We start from the raw sequence: 27,046 nt of genomic DNA on the forward strand, positions 1-27,046 counted from the left end.
ATGACTTATGCTTTTAGAGTTTTAACCTTTGTTTCGAGGAGAAAGAATAACAAAAACATAAGAAGAAGGGATGTCAGGTGATAAGGACATCACATGTGACCGAGACATTCATTGGTACTCAACCAACGGTTTATAAAAAGTTGCCACATGTAGCATTTTTAACGTCAATAAACCACTTTTTCGTGATGAAATGACACTTTTACTGTATAAAGACTACATTTCCCATAAACCCTTTCGCTGCATGTATTTGTTGCTTCAAACTTTGAAGTCTTACATTTACAAATTGACTACAAAGAACTTTTGCCATTTGGCAGAAATATAACCACCAGCTAATTCACATTCAACACAAATGTAAAAGATCTGCTGGTTTCAGTTCATTAAATGTGGAAATGTGCCAGATATCGTTCACTTTGTGATAGTTAACTGAATCATTAGGGGTTAGACAACTAATCAGAAAATAATGAATCAAAATTAAAAAAAGTTGTCGTTAAGCGCCCTTTTCCTACTTTGTCAAGATTTGCAGATGTTAAAAAGTCACATGTGGAACCTTTAATTTGATCATTTATCTTCATGAATGTTGCTCATCAGATCGGTCCTCCTGTTGCTTTTTTTTTTTTAAATGTGAAAATCTGCCCTTAAAGCACAGGATTAATCAGACACACAACAGGAGCCGTTGTTCAAGTCAATGGCATGAAGGCTTATGAGCAAATGTTGCTTTCATTTGCTTTCAAATATCAACTCCAATTTTAAGTTTTAAGTATCAGGCACTTTATTTGTAAGTACTTTCCATGAATGAGTCGTGCCGTTAAGGACTGATGCTGAAGTGTGCAAAACACTGGATATAACAAATGTGTTTGAACATGCATAACAAAATGTAAACATCTTTATATAAAAAGGGAGAAAAAAAAGGAAATGAAACCTAAAGAAACTTTTAATAAACTAAAGCATAAATAACCAAAGCAGAAGAGAAAATATTTGTCTCTCATTCAAGTTTAACTCTAAACTAGAAGGATCTCCATTTCTTTCTGACACAAGATTTTGGTCATTAACGTAAAAATGAATATGGAGGAAAAATGAAACGAACAAAAAAGGCAAACAGTCATCAGGAGAGTCTGACGTAGATCAAACTGTGTGTGTATACGAAGGAAGAGGTGGAGGCGCATTAAGTCGATGAAAAGGAGGAAATGGAGCGCACTTTCAGACAGTTTCTCACAAAGATGTCCCTGGTGTTGCACTTGCAGAGTGACAGAAGTAATGATGATATACATTATTTTGAAAAGAGAGCTCGAAATGTATTATTTTATCTGTATTGAAAGTTACAACGATTCATTTGAAACAAAAACCCAGCACAATCTGGAAAACTTTTAAAGGGCACTTTTAAAAAGGGCAAACATGATTTACACAAAGCATCTCTTCTCTTTTTGAGGTTAATTCATTTGTATGCATGCCCATGTTCAATATAAATATATAGTAATTCAATTACAAGGCTGGTGTAACATCAAAGGCCAGAAAGAACTACACATACCAGAATATTAGCGATAGTTTGGGTGTTAAACAGCCACATAGTGGGAGAGTCCTGGAATGAAAGGCTAGCAACAGTTACTAAGGGAGTTGGAGGGTGTAAAGTTCTGTTAATGTCCTCACTTTGGTAAAAAAAAAAAAGAAGGGATTTCTGACTTCTGACAGAAACAGCTTTTCCCTTTGTAAGTAGGCCCATCTGTAGTTTCAAAGCCAGCTCTCTGCACGTCACTTTCTTTTATGTACAAGTGCAACACTGAGCGACTTCTAGCTGAGACTGTTGAAAGAGTGCACCGTTTCAACCCATTTCAATGACAAGACATAGCTGGGAAAATGCAACAAGCGTGCAGTATCTGGTCTATTAAAGATGTTGTCTAATCACCACTTAGTTACCCTGTCATCTTAGAGGAGCTACAACACTTGTATCTTTAGCCGCAGACATTTGAAGGCCTTTACTGCTTGGAGCACCTTAATAAACAAAAGGTTTACAGACAGGAAGAAGCAGAGAAAAACATCAAATACACATGAATCCTGTTGTAAGATTAGCATACCTGTGAGTTTAAGAAACAACAGATCTTCCTCAAAGTATAGTAGTAAGGAAATGACTTACAATATCTGGAAAAACTCCAAACATGATCAGAAATGTTCTAGAAAGGTTTTGGAGGTCTGGTGATTTCTGGAGGAGAAACATGTGTTTTGGTGCTTCTTCAGCGATCTACATTTCTCTACTCGTGCATCCGTTCACACGATGTTCGTATCCCTCTCAAACCAAGCCAACAACAGCCAAATAAAGCAGAACAAAACTGTTAATATTTTCATAGCAAGTCATTCAAACACAGGAACAAGTCGATAAAGAAGATTTAATGACTTGTTGAAAAGAAAAATAATTTGCAGCTTTATGAATAAAAAATAACAATATGGGTACATAACTAAGAAAAAAGAGCACCGGGGAAATCGGAGTCGTAGTTGCTTCCACTCCTAAAGTAATAAAACATTGGCATTGGGGAGAATAAAAGGTGGACAATATAAATATGGAGTAACAAATTAAGCACATGGGTACAGTAGGTGTGCTGAAAACAAACCGAAGGAAAAAGGCTGAGATTAAAAGGGATACCTTGACATTTTTTTTATTTTTCTTTCAGCTACACAACGTTTTCTGTCACAATATGGAGTCGGTGGTTTGTGTTGGCACTTTAGATGAAGAAGAGGAAGAAGCTGGGTGTGGAAGTGAAGAGGTTTAAAAAGTTTAAGAAACCCGAAACATGTTCTTTGGTGAAACAGGAAAAGCGAGTGTCTGGAAAAACTCAAGTAAACGGCAAGAGACACGGTTATTTATGACTAAATTAAGAGCTGATTCCGCGGTGTCATTCTCGTGTAATCAGGCCTCCTGCGTGCAAACCAAAACAGTCATTTCCACCTTCTGTTCTGTGCTACATGTGTGAAACCGGGAAACTCTGAGGCTGTGTTCATGGGCCAGGATCCATCCCTGCATTCTGCCCAAATGCATCATGGGATAGGCCCCCCTTAAAACGGATAAAGCAGGTGGAAATGAAAAAGAAAGAACCTGAGGTAGTCTGAATGTTTGGGCTACATGTTCATTTTCCATCTCACATCGTTTTCTCCTCCTTTGCTGAACAGAGGGCCGGGCGATATAGTGTGTGATTTCAGATGTCGCGTTGTGGCATGAGGGATGTCTTCTCCTGAAGGCTGAATTACAGTCAAGTGATGTCATTTTCATTCTTTTTTTTAACGACAGTCAATAGATCAACATATTACTGATTATTTATAAAGACAACAATAGACAACTTTACAATGTCGTCACATTTGACGGAGGTATTGGGACAGAGATATCCTGACATTTGATATAATCTCTATCGCCCAGCCCTAGGTGGTTGTAATGAAAGCGAGATGACGGCACCAACGCGAGGCCGCTGTCTTTACAATACTAACAGCAGGGCCGGGTATCGAACCGCAACACTGTTTATTATGAAACACTTCACAGAGTATAATGAGAGCTGGCATTGAATGTCAGATTTGTTCTCTTTAAACTTTCTTTTTTAACAAGTTTTAGTCAGACCAATTCATGTATGGCTGCTAATGCAAGGACAACATTCAAAATTTGACAACTTTGGCTTATTTGACAGTTTATATTTCTCTGTAACGTCTCATATCCACATGAGTGCTTCATACCCAGCCCTTCTGAGGAACAGAGGAAACCGGCAGAGGTGCAACATCAAGGTATCTCTTTAAGTGAATGTATTTGAAGCCGGCGATGAAACAGATCGCAGGCCGTTAAGGCACATAAGTGTAAGAAGAGTTGATATACTTTCAGCTAACGAGCAGGACTATAGAAAGGCTTCACGGAACGAGCTATAGTGTGAAGACCGAGGAGCTCCAGATAACATCGAGACACTTTATCAGAAAATAACTATCTCTCTACAGAAGGAGAGTACAATTTAAAAATGAAACTACCAAACTACAGTACACTCGAGATGCTTCGTTATGACGTCTTGATGCATAGCATCACCCATAGATAGAATCGATTTATATTTTAAGTTTATATGGATCTTATTCAATGTTTAACCATAACATTGAATAGTGGAGTTAATAGTGTTATGGAGAGTAATGGCAGTGTTTGTGGAAGAGTCACAGTCTCACTCCTCCTTCCTTTTGAAACCGACAGAGAAAGGAAGAGGAACTGATTTGTGATTGTCATGATTCTCAGTGTCATCTTTCCAGAGTTCAATTATTGACATGATCGAAAAACAGGAAATAACAAGGAGACATAATTGGAAACAAAGAGAAGTTGCGAGTTCAAATGTTTGTCAGATATGAAGCAAAGAAAGATCCCTGCTCCAGGCTTTACCCTGAGCCGGATCCACACTGAAGCGCCCGGCGTCCAAAACCAACTCCAAACCCCACGGCGGATACATCTTTCCACTTTCCAAAACCAATACATTCCCATATATTTCAGTCAGTTTTCTGCTCACAAAATGCTAATATCAACAGAGTGAATAAATGCTAAAAACAGTGTGTGTCAGTGTTTGAGGGCCCGGCTCTCTTTAGCTCTGTTGGAGCGGAGAGGTGATCCTTCTCCTCCTGTTTGTTGCTCCTCTCAGTTTCACATCGCTCCATTTCAAACACCTCGTCCTCCTTTTTTAGCGCCACGCCTCCCTCTCCTGTCTCTGTGGCGGACCTCTGGGTTTCCTTAGGTCCTGGAGGGAGAAACTTCCCAAACCTCGTCCCGTTCAGATCCTCCTCGAATTTCACCTGGAAGGGCGGCAGGCTGAGCAGGAAGGCTCTGATCCTGCTGGGCGAGCTGAGATCTGCTGGTTCCTCCTGGTTCTTCATCTCCACTTCCTGCTCCCCCTCCCCGCCGCTGCCCCCCGAGATGGATCGCCCCCCCAGACCGAAGTTATCTGCCGTCTCCGTGCACAGTCTCTTGGACAGAGGTTGATCAGCGTTCCCGTTGACGTCCCCGTGACTCGACTCCGGTCCCTCGGCGCTCGGTCTCTTCACCACGAAGCGTTTGCTGAGATTGAGAGGCAGCGCCTGCTCGGGGGGCGGCGTGATGGGTGAGCAGGGGGGCTTGCTGCTCAGGTCCTGGGACAGAGCCTCGGACAGGCGGCGGGTGAAGGTCTGGAACTGAGACGAGCCCAGACGAGTCCTCATCAGCTGGCACACCTGCACAAACCAAACGTTTATTTATATAGCCCAGTATCAAAAAACACGTTTGTCTTGTGTAACTAAATAAAACAGAGATTCTTGCACAACACGCCAGTAATGTGCAATATATACACTTCTCTGGGGCAATTCTACTGTGCAAAGCATCTCAAACCTTAATACTTATCTAGATCTATCTATTTAAATGCTGCTACTCTTTATCTCTAATGTGTGCTTCCTCTATATTGAACATACTAGCTACTTTATTATAGCTTGCCTTTTATTTTCCCAAACATTGTACATTCACCCGATGTGGGACTAATAGAGGAATTCTGATTCTGACATCACATGCATTACTCATGTATTAAAGCTAGCTTAAAGTAGCTTGCACACCTGAACGCTGCAGTCCAGGTTCAGAGGCAGGACGCGGAGGGGGGGCAGAGGGGGCCGGTTCCTGACGTCCCGACTGACCCCCCTCTGCGGGGCCGCCTCGTCCACCACGCACCCCGAGCAGTGGTTGTGTTGCTGGTGCAGCGGGTTGAGGTGGGGCTGAGGCTGGAGCTGCTCCCTGCTGGGGTGTGTTGGCGTGTCCGGGCTTCCACTTTTGGGCTGGAGTGTGTAGACGGTGGGATGGTGCTGGGCGGGGGGGTCCTGAGGCGTCAGGGCGGGGCTCTCCGGGCCCCTCTGGATGCTGATGCGGTTCCTGAAGACGTCCAGAGGGCAGACGCCTTTGATGGGGCTGAAACCGCCCAGAGATCCTCCGACGAAGTGGCGAGGCAGCGTGGAGAGGAGGAGGGGGGAGGCTGACTCCCCCCGGTCCGAATTCAGCTCCTTTGGTTTGGGCTGGAAGGGGAGGAAGGGGGCCGACATGGGGGAGAGGTCCGGGGTGAGGGGCATGTTGACGAGGATGGCCGGCTGGATGGGCTGCAGAGGGGGAGGAAGAGGGGGGAGGTCACGGTTAGTGTTTAGAGAGGTTTCATCAGAGATCAGATGGACCTCTAGTGATCCTTGTAGGGAAATGCAGGTGTTGTAGCAGCAACATAAGACAGAAACCAATATAGTACACATAATAAGAATACAATAAAATAAGAATAAACATGTAGTATTAGTATGAATAGACAATGTTACTCAAGTACCAATATAGCTTTTATAATAGTACTATATTTGCTCTTCTCTTTGGATGCACCATTTCATCCAAAAGCTCATTCAAACCGATTTAAAGAAAAATTCAAAGAGATCTGATTTAGTATTCCTGAAAAGCTGAGGCGTTACCCTGTGTGTGCTGATGAGGGTTAGAGCGCCTCCACCCTGCAGCAGAGGACTCAGCAGCTGAGACTCCGCCTCTAATTTGATCCTAGCCTGCTGCTGAGCCACCATCTTGGCCTGAGCGATCAGCGTGGACTTATTACGCGTGCCGGGCGGCCGACCTCGTCCTCTCTTCACCACCAAGGTGCCGTTCGGGGTCACGATCTGTCAGAGAGATCAAAGTCAGAGGTTAATGTTGGTTTATTTATAGCACATTTCAGACACAAAGGCAATTCAAAGTGCTTTACACAGCCATTAACACATAACAATTAAAAGCTGAGTAAACAAGACAAAAGACAATGCAGCAACAAGTGCTGAAGTGCAAAGATAAAGCACGGTTAGATGACCTTTGGAGAGCAACATTTTACAGTACAATGAAAGCAGCAGAACGCATGAACTGAGAACACTTTAACTAGTACTTATTGAAACAATAGTTAATATTATTATCAAATATTCAATATTGTAAATATCTTTCAACACGTAATGCACCTGAAGACCTGTGGACATGTCTGCCTGTCAAAGTAGATTTCCAATATCTGGGGTTAAAAGGTACATTCAGATATTTCTCTGATTACATATCGAGACACATAATGTCATATTGTTCTGACCTGAGGTAAAGTGCCAAAGCTGGCAAGAACATGATGATTTCTAAATGAAAATGTGAAATTTGGTAGAACAACCAGAGGTAAAGTAAGTGAACTACTGTTTATGTTGGTGTGTCACTTACAGTACGAGCACAAGCAGCAGCAGCGGTCGCCATCTTCTTCTCTTGGGATTTGGGTCCTGGTTTCCTTCCTCTCTGAAGTGGTTTTCTTCCTCTGATTGCTCTGGGTTTTTGAGGCATGGGGCACTCTGGGATTTTGAATTCAGTTCCTCCTGCTCTGAGGTGCTCTTCATAAGGAAGCATCAGCCTGAGACACACAGTTACAGGAAGCTTAGAGCATGGTATTTGAAATTAGGATCATATTTTCTCATTTCGAGTCTAAATTCTGTATTTCTTCAGGGTTTTTTTCTTTTTCTGACCTTTCATAGTGTCTCCTGGTGCAGGTCGCAGCGCTGGTGCTGCCGGCGCATCCTCCCAGCTCGTTATAAACTATTTTCCAGAGACGGTCCACTGTCACCTGTGACACACACACAAAAACATCAAGATGATCAGCTTTGAACGCCTAAAATGCAGAGAAAAATAAGTTTGTATGCTTAATATGGGTAACTTTGTATTATGTATTAACAAAATATGAAATGTGTTGTTATTAATTATGAATGAGGGGTTGAATCAAGAGTGACTGTAGCTATTTTAGGATTAGGTAGATTTTAAATGAACTTGAATGAAATACCTTTTTGATGGAATCTTTTATTTTTATGTTTAAAAGTGTGTATAAAAAAATAATTATAAAAAAAGATCTACTACTAAATACGGTGAATACAAATAAAAACACTTAAATGGTGAATATGACAATTAAACTAAACGTTGTAAAAATTAATAATGGTAATAATTAAGAAATATTTGTAAATATAAATAAAGACAAAATAAATAAATCCATACAAAATAATATTAATAACAATAATAACAGTAAAACTTGTGTCATGACCAGAGTGGTGTCACATTGTATAATGTGTGTAATTGTTTCAACCACCCCACTCACACACAGAGTGTCATTATGGTTGTAACACTACGTTGTATAACACAGTATTGTTCAGTACAAGGCTCGGTCTCCAGAGGGTGTGTTGAACGGGCCTTTTGTTGTGAAACAGAGCAGCACTGAGCTGAAAACTCACCGCGCGTTTCTGTCACACTGGCCTGTTTACATTTAACGTAAAGCTGCTTTTGTTGCGTGTTCATTTACTGTAAACAGCTGAGATTGTTTCTGGCAAAACTCTACTATTTCATTCATTTTACACAGTTAAATCCCTCAGTTAATTCAAAGGTACTATTGACTTATCTGTACTGAAAATAAATCTCCCTTTATCTTTGTCTTGCTTAAACTGTACATAACAACAGAGTACTATCATTGTTATTAACAGTATCGTTTTACATCATGCTAACTTGTTTCAGGCTAACATTTAGATGTCTGTAGACTTAATGCTCCAGCTAGCTGCCCTTTTTTCTTAGCTTAGCATTAAGATTGAAAACTTAGAGAAACAGCAAGCCTGGCTCTTTTTAAACTTTTTTTTAAATAGTTTAAAAAATAAGAAAGTAAAAAAAGTCTTCTTGCTAAGCTAATATGCTAAGTCTACTGGTGGTAGCTGAATTGCTTTAGCACATAGACATAAGAGTGGTTTCAAACTTTGAATGCAACATTTTGGAAAAAAACTAAAATACCAAACCATTCTCCTAGACTTAAGACTAAAGGATCTTAATAAACAGAAATGACTACAAGTGACTCACCTTTTTGTAGCCTCCAAGCCGCTTGACCACAGAGTACATTTTGAAGAGGTCAACTGAGGAGAAAGAGGGCGGACATGTTTAAACTGAAACAGATGAGACATGCAAATATAAACAACACCGAGCTGATATAAGTTGTAACTCTAAAGAAAAAACGTTTTATCTCATTTGACAAAACAAATGGGATAAAACCTGCAGAGGAATGTAAATGTGCAGGATTTTAGTTTCTGCTGCCTCTAAAGATGTGGATGAAACAAAGACCCCTGTGTTTATACTTTCAGAGTTTCACTGCCGCTTAAATAATAAGGAACCCGATCAGAGAGCGGGCAAACGGAGAGCAGGACCACATTATGATTTCAGCTGCCGTATATTCACATCTTCAAACACAGAGGCTTTAAAGAATATTATCTAGCGCCTTTAAACTTAATTCAAAATATAATCAAGATCCCAACATCTCCCCAGACAAGAAATATATCAATTTCAGTTAACCATTTGTTAAATGTAAGAGAAGCAAATGCTGTTTTAGTATTATTAGGCATAATGAATGTTTGTACCTTTTTGTAAGTAAAACTCAACTCCGCTAACTCAATTATGGATGGTGAAGCAAAGCCTAACAAATGAGGCATGCTGTACATCCAATTTGACTAAAAACAACACAAAACGCGATTATAAATGTAATATTGTCAGGGTTTTCTTTCAAGATAATTAAGAATATGGAGGTTTAAAGAACTAAAAAGGTAAAACGTATTTTAATGTATGAACTCTTAGTAGAATTAAATGGTGGTGTTATGATCTGATTGTGATACATAATGCTATTTTAAGGTAATAAACTAATTAAAAAGAGCAGGATTAATACGTTTTATAACTACAATTTGTTATTGCCGTTTAATAAGATTCTCTGCAGTGGGTAAACTAGAATTGAAAGCAGAGATCAGACACAACGCCTGAACACGTGATAATGAAACCAGTCGAGCATGAGTTCATTGCTGCAGCCGTGCATATCCAGACACATGTGTCGGAGGGGGGGGCTAGTGGAGCACGCTCATAAACTGTTTGCCGGAGCCTCGCAGCGGAGTTACTGCGGGCCGCGACAGCAGAGCGAACAGGTACAGGAGGGATAGTTAATTGATCGCAGATGGCGTCGTGCTCGCGGACGAATAAATAAAGATTACACCTAAATGGGTCGCGAAATATACTTTGGCGGCCATTAATATAACTGGGCGGCCCGCCCAACTAAAGTCTAAGTGTGGGAAACCCTGGGTTTCTCTACTGTTAAGTTTAATAAGTACCACTAAAAAGTCTAAACTAAAAGGAGAGACAGAAATTAAAGAAAGAAATAGTGAAATACAGATAGAAAACTCACTCTTCTTGAAGCCGAGGTTGGGGACTTTGTGGACGGGTGAGCCGAGGCGCTCCATGTGGACGAAGAGCTGATCCAGGAACGTCTGCTCCTCAGGGTGAGGGAGCCAGCTGCCCTCACAGCCCACCTCCACGCTGCCCATCACGTTCTCCTGAGGGGGGACGGGGACAGGGACATCCACAGTTACAACAGAAACACTCAAATACCTCATTCACACCAACGCAACTCCGGTTCAAGCTCCGTGCTAGAGCTTTTCAGGTTCAGAACCGGTTCTTCGGTTTAGCTCCGGCTCTTTTCACACTGCCCAGAGTTCGACTGGTGCTGCGTCATTGCGTCATCGCTTGCGTCGCTTGCGTCATGACGTAACCGTTTGCGTGCCTGCTTCATAAAGACGTCACTTTTCGCCGAACTGCATTGCGGGAAGCGACGCGGAGCTTTGCTGGTGTGGCTCGCTGCAAAAGTTGAGCAGTGTTCAACTTTTGGCGCCTCGGCAGAAGCGTCAGCCAATCGAATCATATGCCAGTACAAGCTCTAGCCAATCAAACCGCTGCTGGTGTGTCAGGGGCGGGAGATTCATGTGATTGGTTGTTGGTCGAGTTTCAGACACGCCTGCCGTCAAGCTTCAACGCACGCCGCTGTGTGGACGGGCCGTCACAGCTCACACCGACAACAACAACAATGGCCGATTGTGTTGAAGCGCTACTCGTTTTGGTTTTGCTCTGTCGAAACGAAAGGGAAGAAATGGGACGACTTTACTACCAACTTTACAGTCGTTACATGCTACATTCAAAACTGCTTTACAATCGTAATCATCAACTTCAACGACGATTCCGATTCCCCCTGCTCCTGCCCCCGCCTCGACGTAAGCGTGACGTACGCGGTGCTTTTGCTCTAGCCGGACAATTTTTTGGCGCTTGAAACTAACCGGATTCCGGAGCTAAGAGGCTGCTCCGCAGCAGTGTGAACACGAAAGCCCGGTGCTTTTCAAGCTCCAGCTCCGAACCGGCCCTGAAACACCGTTGGTGTAAATGAGGTAAAAGAGATGCTGGGGGTAAAGATGAACCGCTTCACAGAAAAATACCAATAATTGAAGTAGAAATTATATAAAGCTCATAATGTACATCAAAACTGTTTCATTAACATTTTGGTGGGTATTGGGTATTTAAACTGATGATGTTGTGTAAGCGACCACTACAGGGCTCCGGTCAGTGAGTCATCAGACGGATTTAAAGGTTTTTGAATTAGGCAAACACACTTGTTAAATAAACACCTGTAAACCCTTTGAAAACAACCCAAAATAAAATGTATAAAAATACACGCACAGGCAAGATTAGTACAGATAACAAACCTTCATCCTCTCGATCCAGGAATCTGATTGGCCGGAGGTCGGAGACTCTTTTCCGTCTCTGGCTTTCCTCTTGCGAGGTCGCCCTCGTAGACTGAGAGATGGACAACCTGCAGGACAAAAAAAACATTAAAAACAACTTGTAAGGACTCAAAGAATGAAAAAAATAGCTATTTTATTCTAAAGAATCATTGAGAAGGGCAGGGGTTCCTTGATAAGCTGCGTATGTGTACTGTAGGTGCATGCAAATTGAATTCATAAGGTGTACTCTTTTATCATACGTATCTTTTATCAGCTTTTAGTCACATTTTAGGTGCAACATGCCCGTTTTTTAATGGCTTCACTTCACCTTCAGTTAAGGACTAAGGTGGTTGACCTAAATGTACAAACATTCATTATGTCTAATGAAACATAAACAGTTTAAAGCTTTTCCTTCAGAAATACAAATGTGATTTTCTTACATCTAATAAATGGTTAAATAAGCTTGATATATTTGACATATGATTAACAAAAAAAACTTTTTTTTTTTTTTTAAATGTGTTGAATTGTTTTATGTCTTACATATATTTATGCTGCATTGTTGGAAGAGCCTGGGACTTAATATGTTCATTGCCATATCTACACTGTAGCTACTGTGCCTATGACAATAAAGCCTTTGAATCTTTGATGACTAACGGAAATCCGCCCTGGGGAACTCCACATTGGTCAATCGTTATAATTCCCATGTTAAAAAAGGTTTTAAAAAATATGTTTATTTATCTGAAACACTCACTGAACTGCCAGGAGAAGCCGGCGCTGTTTTCCAGCGTGGGGTGGTTGAAGGTGTCCCTGCAGTACATCAGCCGGATGTGGGGCAGCACCTGAACGCCTCCCAGGGCCAGCAGGTGGGGGTCCTGCAGCCCCGGGCCCCTCGCCCCCTCCAGGATGCGGCTCTGCAGGGAGCGGAAGCGGCAGTACTGCGGGTAGCTGAGGATTGTTATTCCCTGTCGAGGGTCGTCTGAGAGGAGAGGACGGAAACATGTGAAGCAAGCCTCCTCTAAATGTTGCTGCTGTATGTATTTAGCATAATATCCACCACTTTTGAACTAATTCCATCAATAACAAATGATTCCACTTACTAATCTGAGTTTAAATGTTCAAGACAAAAATGTTTTCATTCACTTATTATTGACTTGTTTGACTTGTTCCTGTTCTTTCAATTGCCCTTCAGTTCCCATCATGAAGCTTGCTTTAAAGATGTCTCAAATGAACTCATCCAGAGCCTAACATTATATAACCACACATATAGACAGGAATACCCCTGATGGGAAAAAACACTGTCTGTAAATATAAAACATTGTGCAATATACCTTCCTGCAATTTCAAGCATATTTTTTGTCTCAGTTTATTTACAATTGGCACAATACCAGCTAGCTCTTAATTCAATATGGTCACTTTTCCCAAAAAAAATACACTTCTACTTTTTTACCATGGAGTACTTATCTGCTAGTTAGCTGTTGTGCAACTGACAATAAAACCTTTTAAACTTGAATCGTGAAATTGGTAACCTTGCACCATCGGATTAGTATCTTCAAGGCGGGGTCTCAGTGTGTTTCTTACCTTCAATTTTGACTTCCAGAGGTACGCTGGTCGTCTCCTCACAGACATTTTCGTCGCTGCTCGGTGGAGGTTTGTGGAGGCCGTTAATCCCGCGGGCTGCTGGTGTTTTCAAATAACTGCTCCAACCTGACGGCTCCGCACACCCCCACTGCACCAGGTCCTCCACCCGCACCACCATCTTCCTGGACACCGCCAGAACCTCATCCTAAAAACACACAAAGAGTTTGATGTAGAAACATTTGACTTCTGTTCTGTGTCTACTCGAAACAGGCACCGATCAAAAAGTGTTCAATTTGTTGTTTTTTCACAGCTGAGAGCACAAATACCTTTACAGTGAAGCATTTTTCAAAAAGTGAGATGGTGAATTTAGCCTTTGGTTGTTTGTCTGTTATTCCTATAATTTAGAATTACAACAATATCGCATCACTATTAAAAAAATAAAAAAAATAATTAGGACACCAAATGTGTATCTGATAAATGTTTTACTTGAAATGTTACCTTTATCTTTTACTCTGTATGTACCTCTGTTTCCCGGATGTCAATGCTGTGTGTGTTTATGATGTTTGATGAACATATATTTTATGATTCCTGTTTTATTTTTGAAAGTTTAACAATCCCCACACAGCTCAGTAAAGACTGTGAAATGTTGACTTTATTTGATAATTTCAGTAAAAACTAACGTTCATATTTCTCTTTTTGATTATAATACTGATGAAACAAAGCAATTTGGCAAGTTGCCACATACGTTTTAAAATGCTTAATAAGCACCGTAACGTTCATGATATCATTTCTCGGTCACGATTGGTTGTTTTCCGTGAAAGGCCGAATGTTGTGTGATGGCAAATGCTGCGGCCGCAAGGCATTGTGGGGCAGCATTTTCTCCTCTCCTTTCGGTTATGGAGGTCCAGTGGTTCCTAAGCTAAAGGAGGTTATAAGGAAGGAAGTTTGAAACCTCCTTTCCTAACATCTAGAGAATTCGAACGGCACTTATGGCTGCTACTGAGGGACTTACGGGTCATTTCACTCCGTTAGGAAGGTTCCTAAACTAAATGGACTATTGGACCGCAACCCCTGTGTTTCCTCTTCCCTCCCACCTGTGTCTTGTTTATGTGATTAGTCTTGTGTGCATTAAAGTTCTGGTTTTTCTGTCAGTCGTTGTGAGATTCTTGACGTTGTAGGAAGGGTTTTTTGTTCTGAGCGACTTGATGTTTTGCCTGGTCTAGTTCTGGAAATAAAGGATTCCTGCTTTCAACCAACTTTCTGCATGTGGGTCCTGCGTACCTTGCCCTCCAGCCGTGACAATATATGTACTATGCATACTTTGTTTCCTTGAGCTAAATAAAAAAATTAAAAAGGGATTCTTATTATTTATTCAAAGTAGATATAACTTTGAAATGACTGTGGCTATACCTCAACCAAATACAACATTAAAGCCCTGCTACTATTCAAAGCTCGTCCTAAAAACAGCTCCATCAGATCTTATTTGCTGGCATTCACTTCAGGTCAAACAATAAAGTCTGTTTGTACACATGCAGCATAATAAGCATGATATAACAATTCAAGACAAGGAGATTAAAGCTATAATAAAAACACATTAAAATAAATAATGGATTCTCTCTGTAAAATAAAGGAAGACATAAGAGAAACTGAATATATAAAATGAACTTTAAACCTATCAAATAAAAAAATAATAGTAATAAAGATTAAAATACCAATATATAAGTTGACATCACTAATAAAAATATCAAATACATTTAAATAAAATAATAACGATTGAAAGACTAATTAAACAGGAGATGTCTGTCGTTGATGCCTAATAAATATATCTTCTTTTAATTGATGACCTCATTTAGTAGTATATTATTTCACTCTGTGATTCTTATTATTTACACACAGTAGCACAAACCAAATTAACTGCAGCTCGTTTATTTCTGTGGTCTAAAGTCAAGCTGCTGACGTGTCCTCCATTCCAGTTTGTCAGCCGGGATCCTGTTCGGTCATCCAGGCTGAGAAACAGGGCCCAACCCCCCCAAAAACCCTCCTCCTCCTCCTCCTCCTCCTCCTCCTCCTCCTCTGGGCTGCAGCCAGGTGGGAGCTCATTAACACCGCAAAGGGCCAAGGAGATTTTTACATAAAGTGGCTTTTTAAAGTCATGAATAAACATTATTTCAAGCTCTAAATCAAGGCCTGTCCCTTTCACCCTCTAATCAAAACAGCAAGAAACGGCAAGTATAATTAGGTTAAGTGCTACTGCATTGGTTTTAAATAAGCCACACATTTGAAGTGCTACATTTAGAAGGGAGGAGCTTTTTTTAATTTATTGGCCAAGGTGCATTCGAAACATGTCTGAGAAGGAAGATGTTCTGCTCTCCTGATAAACTCTTCATTCTTCAGACAAAACTCCATTTTGGAAATGTGCTTCTTTCATTTACCCTTAAATGTTTTTGTATCAGAGGGGAAGCAGTCATTCAACAGGCTATTTCCATGTGTAACATGGGTCAAATACAGCTGTAATAATGGAGTAACATGGGGTGTGTTAATATATAACACGGGTGTTATAACAATATGTAAAAGCCATAATGGTGGTCGTACTAAAGACCTTTTAAGACTTTTAATGTTACAATACTATTTGTATCTATCCGTGCAAGTGATGGCATTTCGTCGATGAGGCACCAGTGTCTTTATAATAAATGTCCATGGCTTCCATAACGCTCCGTGTCTTTTGTTGATCAGTGGCTCTTAGTGTGTCAGTTCACATCTTACACTAACGTGCGTCATGAGTGACCGATTGATCTGATTTCACCTCCCTGCTTTACATGCAACTGAACACGTACATCAGTACTGTTTGCATACACAAAATACATAATAAAAATCTGTTTTTGTTGTTCGTGTATCATATAATTTGGGCGGTTGCAATCCCACAATTCATACAGTTTTAAGTTAACGTGGCTAATGGAAAAGTGCTGCTACAGTCTTTGTTCGAAATCAGAAATACTTTATTCATCCCTGGAGGAAAATTGATTTTGTAATATGAGCTCAACACAAAATTAAATTAAAGTCTCAACTAATGTTAATTTCCAGATTATAGGTTTTGTTCCTGTATGTTAAAACTTTTTAATCTCTTAGAGCTTTGCTCTTGCTTTTTTTTTTAGAAACAAACCATTTTTTAAAGAAACTGAGCACTTATTTGTGTAAACAATTTGAGAAGGCTTATTTTTCTACCAGGCAACTCAAAACCTCAGCATAGAGACTTCAACAGTGGAATATCTAAGTTCAAAATGTGGAAAGTTTGGTTTAAGTCACGTCATTATCAAGGATTTACATTTGGGTAATGCATTAGTCTCAATCCCAAAGGAGGATTTTCACTCAACGCTGAGCTGCAGCCGGCAGAGCTGTGTTAATCAAAAACACATTCACATTTAATACTTCTTACTCCATGTGAAATCTTTATGTGTGTGTAGTTTGGAGGAATATAGCAGTAATAATTAAGCATTTAAATCAATCACATCTGACCACAGAGAGCTGAGAGAAGTTGCCGTTTGTACATTTTGATCAACAAGAAGACATTGAGTTCGAGGCCGAAGATGTTTGGTGAAAAAAGGAGGCTGTGTCCCTGTGACGAGGTTATTAATAGATGTTCTTAAAGCGTTCCCCAGATTATATTGGGGAGACGTTCCCTCTCATTACGAGTCCACAGAGCGACATCACTTTTTTGTTTTTCATACTTCATATTTTGAATAGTACCTAATGTTCATAATTTAGGTAATATTCTATTTTTATGTATACTATTCAAAGCATCTTCAAATAGTGCTACTTTATACTTCCACAAAATGTAAGACAAAAAAGTTGGATTCAGATTATTTATACAAAATCCAAACAAAAACATTCTAATGTATAATTATAAATTAAAATAAGTCTTACTTACAAGCTAAACAGAGACATATTTGTTTCTAATCTAAATGGTGCAGACCAAATAAAAAGAAAATGGAAAGCCAAAGTCTTAAATTATCAGTAACTACATCACCTTTAATCTTGTTCCAGTGCGTCATATCCTGTGGTGGATATTAGGGTTGCCAGAAACTGACCATGATCAAAATTGATTATTCGGCAGCCCTGGCGAATAATAATCGATTATTCGACCCCCCCCCCCCCCCCCCCCCCCGCGGGAGAGAAAAAAAAACTCAGACAAAAGGAAATCTGTTGTTTTCTTTACTGGAACATGTTTAACAATACAAACAAAATAAACGAGAAATAGACCAACATCAACATGATGTTGGTTTATTTTTGGTTATTTTCTAAAGTGCCTGCCATTGCCTTTATTTGGAGATGCGCTATGCGCAGCACTGCAGCGTCTCTCTCTGTAACCTCTTTGGCGTGCTTCGCACTCAAATGCGAACGCATTGTTGAGGTTGAGCTGTGATAGACCAACGTCTTTTCGCAGAGCTTGCATTTAACTTCCTTTGGACTTGTAAGTTCGAAGTAGTTCCACGAGGAGGAACTCTTTTTACCTGCCGCTTTGTTCATCTTTAGTCGCACGTGTGAGGGAGATTTACTATATATTTAGTAAATGCCTTGCCTTTAAGGTAAATGTATTTTTTTATTAATTTATGACTTAATTTAGAAATGCAGTCTTGAAATCAAAAATAGAAAGCTAAAGTCTTCAATTATAAGTAACAAACAGAATATTTGATCCTATTTCCAGATCGTCATATCCTTATATTAAATGTTTTAGTTCTTGTGGGGTTTATGAGAGACAAACCAAGTGTTGTTGATTAGAAGTGATAATAGTTATAGACGTTATTTTTTATTGAAATAAAATCAGGAGTTTACAATAAAGCTACAAACAGAGTACTACAGATGATAGGAACAAGAGGAAGGAGACGTGACGGGAAAATCCTCTCGTGAAGAAATAGGAGAAGGACGTCTTGTGACCTTTGACCCACCTCTCCATGCTCCCTGGTGCGGCCCTTCGGCGTGTCCTCGGGCAGGAAATAGAGTCTGGCGCTGGCCAGCAGGTGGCGCCGTGTCTGGTCCTCCCACAGCAGAGTCACCTGCACACGAAGAAGAACAACCGCAACATTTACACACTGACGTCCGGGAACCTTGGACGACTGATATCCATGACTTGAGTTTTCAGAAAAGCAGTAAAAGTAATTTATTTAGTGTTTGAAGTCCTTTGAAAAGTTATTCTGTGAACAGAGGACAACCTGGAACCTTCAAGCTGATAAAGTACATTATTACACACAGAAAAAAAAAAGAAGTTACACTTGATAGACCACATTTTTTTTATCATATCAGGCTGGGTTAATAGATAAGAGTAACCCAAATGTTGGCGCTAGGTACTTTGGATATTATGTGATACTTGATTAAGCGCCAACATAAAACCTGTGTTTCTGCAATGACACTAAAACTAAACAAAAAAGGTGGCATCCTGAAATTATTATTTTGCCCAAAAATGGGCAATTTACAGTGGAGAAAACCAAAACTATCATTACAACATATTTGTTTTATTTCTCCGATAACTAAATACATGACTATGAAAATGTTTGATTGTTTGGGTACTATATTTGTGATGCCATTTCAGGCAGTACTACAAACGAATAATTTCCAGGAAATATTATATGTACCGTACTATATTACAATGTCAGTAACGTTGAACAATATGTCAGGGAGTGAGATATGCAAAGTTTCTCAGATTTAAAATGATAGTCTACAGCCATGTTAGCATAATGCATTTAATCATGGGCTTTGGCATGAACTTAAGTGGTTTAATATTATAATTAATATTGTTTTTTATAATTACTACAATTATTATCATCATTTCTGGACAAAGCTCATTTTTGGTTGCCCTTTAAAACACTTCAAGGCCTATTTTGTTCTAGACTGAGAAACCAACACAGCTAACGTTGCTAAAAACATAAAAGATGAAACACAATCCGATCAAGGACAAAAGAGAAATATGATACTCATTCGGGCTGAATATTGAAGGTCTAATGACAACTTGGGAAAATAACGTTGTGGTCTAAGTATAAATCAGGATAAGGGATGAGGAAACAGGAAAGAAAAACAGGAAGTGTCCGACAGAAAGACAAATATTCGGCCAAAAACAGAAAATCTACGACGTCAGATTGAGCCTGAAAACGCTGAAGGGTGGAGAGGAAAAAGAAAACGTTATGCGAGTGTGATCTGAACTGAAGGGAACAGATTGTGGAGGTTTTGAGGTCACATGTTTCTTGGATGAATCACAATGAGATTTCTTGAGTTTTTTTTGGTTTTATTCATTAACCATGCTCACCCAGAGTCTCGTACTTTGGATAAAACACTCCACTGTTCGGGGTTTACTGCATTTTCTTTCCAATACAATCAAATTTGAGAAAATATTTAAATCTTATGACGAGCAGAGAAAGAGGATTTATGCTTTGAGGAACACACTGAAAACCATTTCATTCAATATTCATTGTATAAATAAATAAGTGGATACGGAATAAATATGGCTATGAAATATATCCACACAAATAAATAAGGCAATAAATATATAAATGCTAATATAAATGACTCACAAGTTCAGAAAATAATGAAATACAAAGGGAGCAACGTGATCCCTGACATTAACTGAAGGCCAATCTTCAGGGAAATATCATTTGAATATAAGAGATGGGAATCAAGAGCTGTGAAATATGCAAATAATGTGCGTTAGGAAATAAAAATCCCCTGGAATCATAAAAGTAGTTCTATCAAAATCGTTCTTCTAACGTTTTATTAAATATAAGATATTTCTTTAATTATTGCATTGTTTATACTTGAATATTTAGGATTCATTACATAGCTGTGTCCTTTAGATTGATCTCAACAAAACAATTTCTTACACCGTGTGTCCTATTTCATAATACTAATATGTTGCATAAGAGAGGAGCATTATAAATAATACATTTATTAAAAAGGGTCTTTGTGCTTGTTTTAACTTTTACTCTTATTTTCTGAAAGCATTTGATTCAGGCATTTAAACAAAGACATTCACTGTCAATAATAGCTGTTCCTATAAAGTACCTTTCATGCAAGATGCAGCCCAAGTGCTTTACAAAGCAAGATAAGAATACATGAAATCAATAAAAATGTGTACAAAATAAGGAGTAAAATACATACAAGTTATCAAAGCAAAACGGAGCGACTTGGATCACAAAACACTCAAACATCAACAATAATACCACTGAAATACCCAAATTAAAAAGATATGTTTTACATTTGATTAAAAAAAAATCCAATACTACTAACCTGAAAGCCGTCTCATTAACAGCTTGTGACCTAAATTGACTAAATTTAGCCTTGCCGTGGGATGCAGACTCAATAAAACATACTATTATTCTTCTATAGCGCAGTGTGAGCAGGCAGGAGAGCAGCAGCGTGACCCATTTAGGGTTCTGTTATAGTGTGGGTTACATGAACAAAATGTGCATTAAGATCAACTAATACGTCATGGGTGGTACTACTCGTGTGAAAAACACTAGAATAATGACTCTGTACATCAACTCACCCAGGTCCCTCCAAGTCATGCCTCGCTCTTTTTTGGGGAAAAACCTTCGCTGTCAATTGATTGGCAGTAAATACAGATTCTGAGATTTTTGCCTATCAGGTGAAAAAATGAAGAATATCGAAGATCTCCGTCCTTTTCTTAATTGTCCTTTTTTTTAAATAAGAGTTAAGAACATCACAACTTTGGATATTTGTTTGACGTGCAACTTAAGACATCATAAAAAATTTCTTCCGATCGGCGCCTATTCTTTGAATACAGCGGAAATTGGGCGGGGCAATCATTTCGCCAAGCTGTGATTTATTGCTGCTCTCGGAAAAGCATCTAACTAAAGAAACTATCAAGATGCATTATTGGAAGTGTAGTATCCAATGTTTATGGAGCTTGGGAATTCAAGTCAGGGTATCTCTGTGTCTGCCGCTTCAATTCAATTGTTTTAATAATAATATGCCCTTTCCTTACCACAACTTATAAGAGTATCATTCAATGGAGTAATAGAATTAATCAAATAAATCAACATCGACATAAAACAACAATACTAGGGGTACATCTTAAGACATGTTTTATAATCTATCGATTTGTTTATTCCCCTTAATAATTAGTAAATGTTTGGAAAACTGTAAGAAAAAACTACGATTTCTACAAGCCAATGATGACGGTTTCATACTGCCCGTTTTGTCTTAAACCTAAAATATAGACTTTACGATCACACAGAACAAGATAAAGCAATGAATACTCACATTTTAGAGGCTGGAATCAGGTATGTTTAGCATTTTTGCTAAGAACAAAACAAAAAGAAAACTGAAATGGTAAATAGACTAATTGGATAGTCGACTTTTCAGCTCTAAAATAATTACAGAGAGGGGGAAAAAGTACTCTAACTATAAAGTGCCGACAGTCTGAAGTCACGTCTTTACTCCACATTGTGACTAGTAGCTAACTTTCGAAATGCTCTAATTGTCCAATTTAAAAATCAGCCAAGGTCCGGTTACCACACTACCAAACATAACTGGTTGGACTCCTCAATGAAATGATCCACTAGCATTTATCAAAGAAGCATACAGGTTTTCTGGGCCGCAATCGCAAGTGACTAATAACCACTATTTTAAAACAGCAAAAAACTAACAAGCTATAAACCACGTATCTGAAAAATATTCTCCTGATAAAGTACATAATGGCTAACGTGTTAGCAATAGCTGCCTGTTCACAAAACCACCACAGCAAAAGCAACCTCACCTTTCGGAAAGAAGTGTTTTTGTCCAGCCAAAGTCCGATTTGAACTCTGTTTTAGCTCTGTTTTTGGTCTCAACCAAATCCTGAAGACACAATCTGTCTTTTTAGCTGTTAAATGCACCATTATGTTCAACAGCTAGTCCATAGTAAAGATAAAGGAGATATAGGAAGTGTACAGTGGCCAAAATCACTCATGACAGCAGTGAGAGTGAACCAAATCAAGGTAAGGTTTGCAGATCAGAAGACAGAAAACAAAGGGCTGAAATAGACTAAGAAAGACCTCCTAAACTCTGAGGGGAGCAGCAGAGTCAACTCTTTGTGGGTTTATTAGTATCGTGGCACGTTTGAGCAGGTGATCTCACCTCAGCGATGCACACGGGATCCTGCGGTCCACATCGGATGAAGTAAAACTCGCCGAGCTTCCACACCTGTGCCGGTCCGTCGGGCTGAGGTCTGCTGCTCACCGACTTGTAGAAGGCGTAGCTGCCTCGCTGGCAGGAGGGGGCACCCAACCACTGGAGAGGAAGAGCAGATGATGATGAGGAAGAGTCAACTGTGCAGCTCTACAGGCACCCATGGCATTATCACAACTTGAGTTTGGCATTTAATAAGCTCTGCAGCACAATCGCACAGCAGAAGGTTGCTGCCATAAATGTTGGAGACAGAAACAACATCTGCAGCCGAGTGGAATCTCAAGAAGACTGAAAAAAAGAAAATAATTTAGAGACGAGATTTTACAAATCTAACCCTCCATAATGTCGCCAAAACAAATGACTCTGACCATGACTGCTGATAAAACTTGCTGAAGTTCTGTGTGCTAGCTAATTAATGGATTTCATTTATTGAAATTACAAATCAGAATAAGAATTCCTTTACTTGTCTGTCAACGGGGGACATTTACGGCATTAAAACGGCAAAAGTACTGCCCAGATTAAAGTAAAAAGAGCAGTGTTTCCCCTACCATTGTCTTGAAGGGGCGCTGTGCCCCGCCATCGGAGCCCCGCGCCCCCCCCTGAAATTCAAAGTGTTTTTTTCTCTATATTAGGGCTGTACCCGAATATCCGAATATTCGTTCGTTGGAGTACTATTCGGGTTTCAATTACGTTATTCGGATATTCGTTTTGTTCCCGTTTTTTTTTCAAATTTAATTGATTGAAATCTCCAATATCAACATAAGAGCTTGTGCCTTTTCGGGGGGTGCTAACACTTAACCATAAACGTTATCGTTTACTTTCTCCGTCTTTATATGTAGATATTACTTTTCTCCGTTAATCTCCATCACGTTGTTTCCAAAGCAAAGACAACTTCCTGTCAACAGCGCTACCTCTCCTTCAAAATAAAAGCATGTCCATAAATAGGAAGCCAAGCCAAATTACACTTAAGACATATACAACTTCAACGAAAGTAACAAACACAATGCGATATCCTTTTCAATTTCAAAGAACACAAATTGGGTTACATTAACAAATAACTATAAAACAACAATACTGTCGAATAACAAAATGAATGAAGCGGTTCGCTGCTGATTACTAATTACTTACTACTGTGGGGTTTTTTTCACTGTGTAATACAGTTCATTATTCAAAATGTTAAGAGTTCCTTATTTGTATACTGAAACTTGCAAAATAAATAACAAACCTGGAATTATGCATTTGGGACTTTTTTTTGCTTTCTCTTGTTGTATTGAACCCGTACCGAACCGTGACTAGGGATGGGTATCGTTTGAAATGTATCAATTCCGATTATCGAATCCGGTTCTTATCGATTCCTCATTTCGATTCCAAAATTGTAAAAGAGGTCAAACGTTTAGATAACAAAAATATCTTTATTCTTTTAAGCTTTAACTGACATTTTTACAAATAAAAAAATATACATGCAATACAAATGTATTACACAATAGCTGTGCTTTATCTTAACTGAGCTATGCCTGTGGCAAGCTATTAATAGGCATTACACTGTGCCTTGTCTTTTTCTTTTTTAGTGTAGTGGAGCCTCACTTCAGAGCGTCTTTGGTGTTATGAAGGGACTGAGCTTGTGAACTGTCTACTGGAGGGCGGGGGAAGCCTCACTGCGGGGCAACTGTGGACCTCTGTCGCCTGTCAGCGCAACTTACATGATGCAGTTTAAAAAAATTAAGGGCAGTGCCGGACGTCAGCGATCAGAGCCAGCCGTCAATGGCCTGCTGATGACCGGCCATTCTTTGATTCTCCAGAACACACAGATGGCCGGTCCTCCTACCCTGTATTCCACCGGGTCACCGCAGCGCAGACGGACCCGGTGCAATACAGGGTCTACCGTGTTTAGGAACCGTTAAGCAGAACTGAAATTGTGTATTTTGTATGGGTACCCGGCATTTTCTTATCGGTTCTCATCTGGAACCGAGTTTCGGTTCCCAACCCTAACCGTGACCCCCAAACCGAGGTACGTACCGAACCGTGAATTCTGTGAATCGTTAAACCCCTACTAATAACACATAAGTACACTATGTTTTCTTGGAAAAGTGACCGTATTAAAATATAGAAGTAGAAGGTAAACAACATTGAGATTAAATATTTAAAATGACCTCCTCTGACTGATGGCACAGGCTTATCTGCAGCCCCTGATAGTGACTCAAAATAAATTCAGATATCACATGAAGCTTAAGAAGGTGCTGCATCTTTTAAATTGCAAATGTAATGACGTCTGCTCTTATAAAATTGCTACCATTGTTTACCCAATGATCAAAGTCATTATTATGAAGAATTTATGAAATGTATAAACTTGTGTGGATTAATCATCTGTGTCTCAACTCTTTTCAAATTAAATCTGTTTCATTTATGAAGACTCAACCGAAATCAAATATAAAGCAGTACAGCACAGTAGTGACACTTCCTGTTAAATAGATTTTGAGCCTGTGTTTCACGCTTGTGTTAGATTAGATTAAAAAAAGGGTGGATTCAGAGAAGTGATTCTGCTGTTAACTTTTACTTTCACTTGCCACTCAGTGAAAGCCACCCGATTTCCAGAAAGTCATAAAATCATAAAATCTGTGTATCTAAACTGTAACTGTGATGTTAATCAGAGTTGTTTCCTGTTGCGCATGCCGGTCTAAATTATATACATGTTGAAATAACATTTTGTTTATGCAACTATGCACTTTGTTTAATGATTACATTGTAAAGTCTATGTCGTTATCAAAAGATTAAATTTGTTCGCTTACAATAACTCACAGACCCATAAGCAGAAACATTTCCCAATTAAAAAATGTTTGTCTTTTTTATAATCTATCTCCAGTGATTTTGCCATATGGAGCTACATGTGTTTGTTTTATTTCATTCACAAAAAACAAATTCAGCCAATTCAGTCAGCTTTAAGCATTGACATATCCCAGACTGTGAAATTAATCCCACTAGCGTGTTAAAGTAAGCGTGAAAAATCTGAAAATTGTAAATGATTGGGTGATCAGGATTGATTAAAAGATTTAACTAACTTTTATTTTCAAAGCAACTTTAGTTTTGAAGCGACTCGAGGGTTAAACTGCTGCAGTGAGCTGGTAATGTGCACACTATGGCAGAAAGTCATGAGACCTTTCCCTCTCAGGTCAGATCTCAGAGGGCAGGAAACATTTTCACATAACGTTTCAAATTACCTCTGTCATCTCGGCTCCGTTTCCTAGATTTGTGTATATCCATGTTAAACATATATCAGTCAGTGTTTAGTAAAACAAACTTGTTTTAGACCTATGGTAAAGTCAAGTAAAAATCCTGCTATCAAAATCTTACAAAAGTACACAAGTATTGGCATCAAATTATACCAGTTATGCTTAAAAGGCCCACTTCAGAACCATATGAAATTACTGGATTAAAGTTACCAGCAGAGGTGGAAGAAGTACTCGTATCCTTTACTTAAAGAGCTTACGAAATGCTTTTAGCACCTGTTAGTGGGCTTAGTATATGATAGAGGCTGCATTTGTATTGTGAAATGTGCCATTTGTTTTTTTTATTATTGATGTATTTTTTTTATAAATCACGATTATAACAGCATACAAATGTTGTCAGTTAGTAACGATCGTTCGTATCTCTGGAAACAATAACTTTGGTCATTTCCGGCGGTGACGTCATGAGTAGAACACAGCTGAGCAGAACACAGCTGAGTCACCATTGTTTAAATGCCTTGAAGCGGCAAATATTAAAACAAAGGATGCACAACAACAAAACGCGAAGAATAATCGGCAAGCGATGTGTGGTATGGGGATGTGGGGCCGTCTCCAAATCTGGCTATGGGATGTTTTTGTGGCCAAAAAATTATCAAATGTCGCGTATATGGACCAAACAAGTGCGTCGTACGAGGGCGGACTTTGCTGGTCCAGGTAACCCGGGGTCGATGAAACCTACAATTTGTGGGCAGCACTTTGAAAGATCGTGTTTTGACCAGTCCACAATGCTCGCTAAGGAAATTGGATTAAAAAAGAATTTCAAACTGAACAAAGATGCTGTTCCAACAATACTGCCAAGACCCCAAATGCCAGCACAAGCCACCACGCCGATTCCTACACGTCCCCCGATGCAGAGTCCTCCACTAAAGAGACGGCGAAATGCATTCGCCAAAAGGGAGAGAGCGAAGGTAAGCCGCGCTACTTGCTTTAAGCATAAAGCCTGAATCAAAATGACATGTCAAATCTCACACATTTATGAGTTGAAGTCATGATGCCATATATGATTGCATGCACTTTGCCCACAGCATTTATAGTAAAAGTATACCTCATAGGCCTAAAACCGCTTCAAATTATGAAAAATGTCAATATTATTACATAGGTATTGGAAACTTTGTTCAATAAAGCCACTGACAGAACTGAGGATAGCGACAATCTATTGGACATCCACACTGGGGAGGAAGCTGTGTCTACACCAGTAAGTATACAGAACGGACTGTGTAAAAATACAATTTGTATCTTCATCACATGTATGTACATAATTCATATATTTAATTGTTTGATTTTATGGCATTGCTCTCTCAATCAATTCAACCACATGTTGTATTATGAATGTTATTAGATATTATATATATTGATATAATATTGGTAATTTAATTGATTGCTGATGTTCTTCTTATGCAGTTGACCCTGAGGAAAGT

At 39.4% G+C, this 27,046-nt stretch overlaps 1 protein-coding gene across 2 annotated transcripts in view; it reads right to left on the reverse strand.

Moving 5' to 3' along the window:
* Positions 1 to 2,360: 2,360 nt before the first annotated feature.
* Positions 2,361 to 27,046, reverse strand: part of LOC307017925 (uncharacterized protein) — a 49,087-nt gene continuing 24,401 nt past the window's right edge. The window contains exons 1-13 of one of the 2 annotated variants that reach the window (XM_079647876.1): positions 22,297 to 22,425; positions 21,442 to 21,479; positions 18,117 to 18,224; positions 13,174 to 13,378; positions 12,347 to 12,571; positions 11,578 to 11,684; positions 10,233 to 10,380; positions 8,873 to 8,925; positions 7,510 to 7,607; positions 7,214 to 7,397; positions 6,454 to 6,651; positions 5,575 to 6,105; positions 2,361 to 5,202 (exon numbers count right to left, since the gene is read on the reverse strand). In XM_079647876.1, the coding sequence (XP_079504002.1) occupies positions 4,540 to 5,202; positions 5,575 to 6,105; positions 6,454 to 6,651; positions 7,214 to 7,397; positions 7,510 to 7,607; positions 8,873 to 8,925; positions 10,233 to 10,380; positions 11,578 to 11,684; positions 12,347 to 12,571; positions 13,174 to 13,351 (2,385 nt within the window). In that variant the 5' untranslated portion in view covers positions 13,352 to 13,378; positions 18,117 to 18,224; positions 21,442 to 21,479; positions 22,297 to 22,425 and the 3' untranslated portion in view covers positions 2,361 to 4,539. Of the gene's footprint in view, positions 5,203 to 5,574; positions 6,106 to 6,453; positions 6,652 to 7,213; positions 7,398 to 7,509; positions 7,608 to 8,872; positions 8,926 to 10,232; positions 10,381 to 11,577; positions 11,685 to 12,346; positions 12,572 to 13,173; positions 13,379 to 18,116; positions 18,225 to 21,441; positions 21,480 to 22,296; positions 22,450 to 27,046 lie in introns of those variants that run through there. The other variant, XM_079647875.1, reaches the window with a different exon arrangement.

The sequence above is a fragment of the Notothenia rossii genome (genome assembly GCF_949606895.1).
Source record: "Notothenia rossii genome assembly, chromosome: 9".
NCBI classification, from domain to species: domain Eukaryota; kingdom Metazoa; phylum Chordata; class Actinopteri; order Perciformes; family Nototheniidae; genus Notothenia; species Notothenia rossii.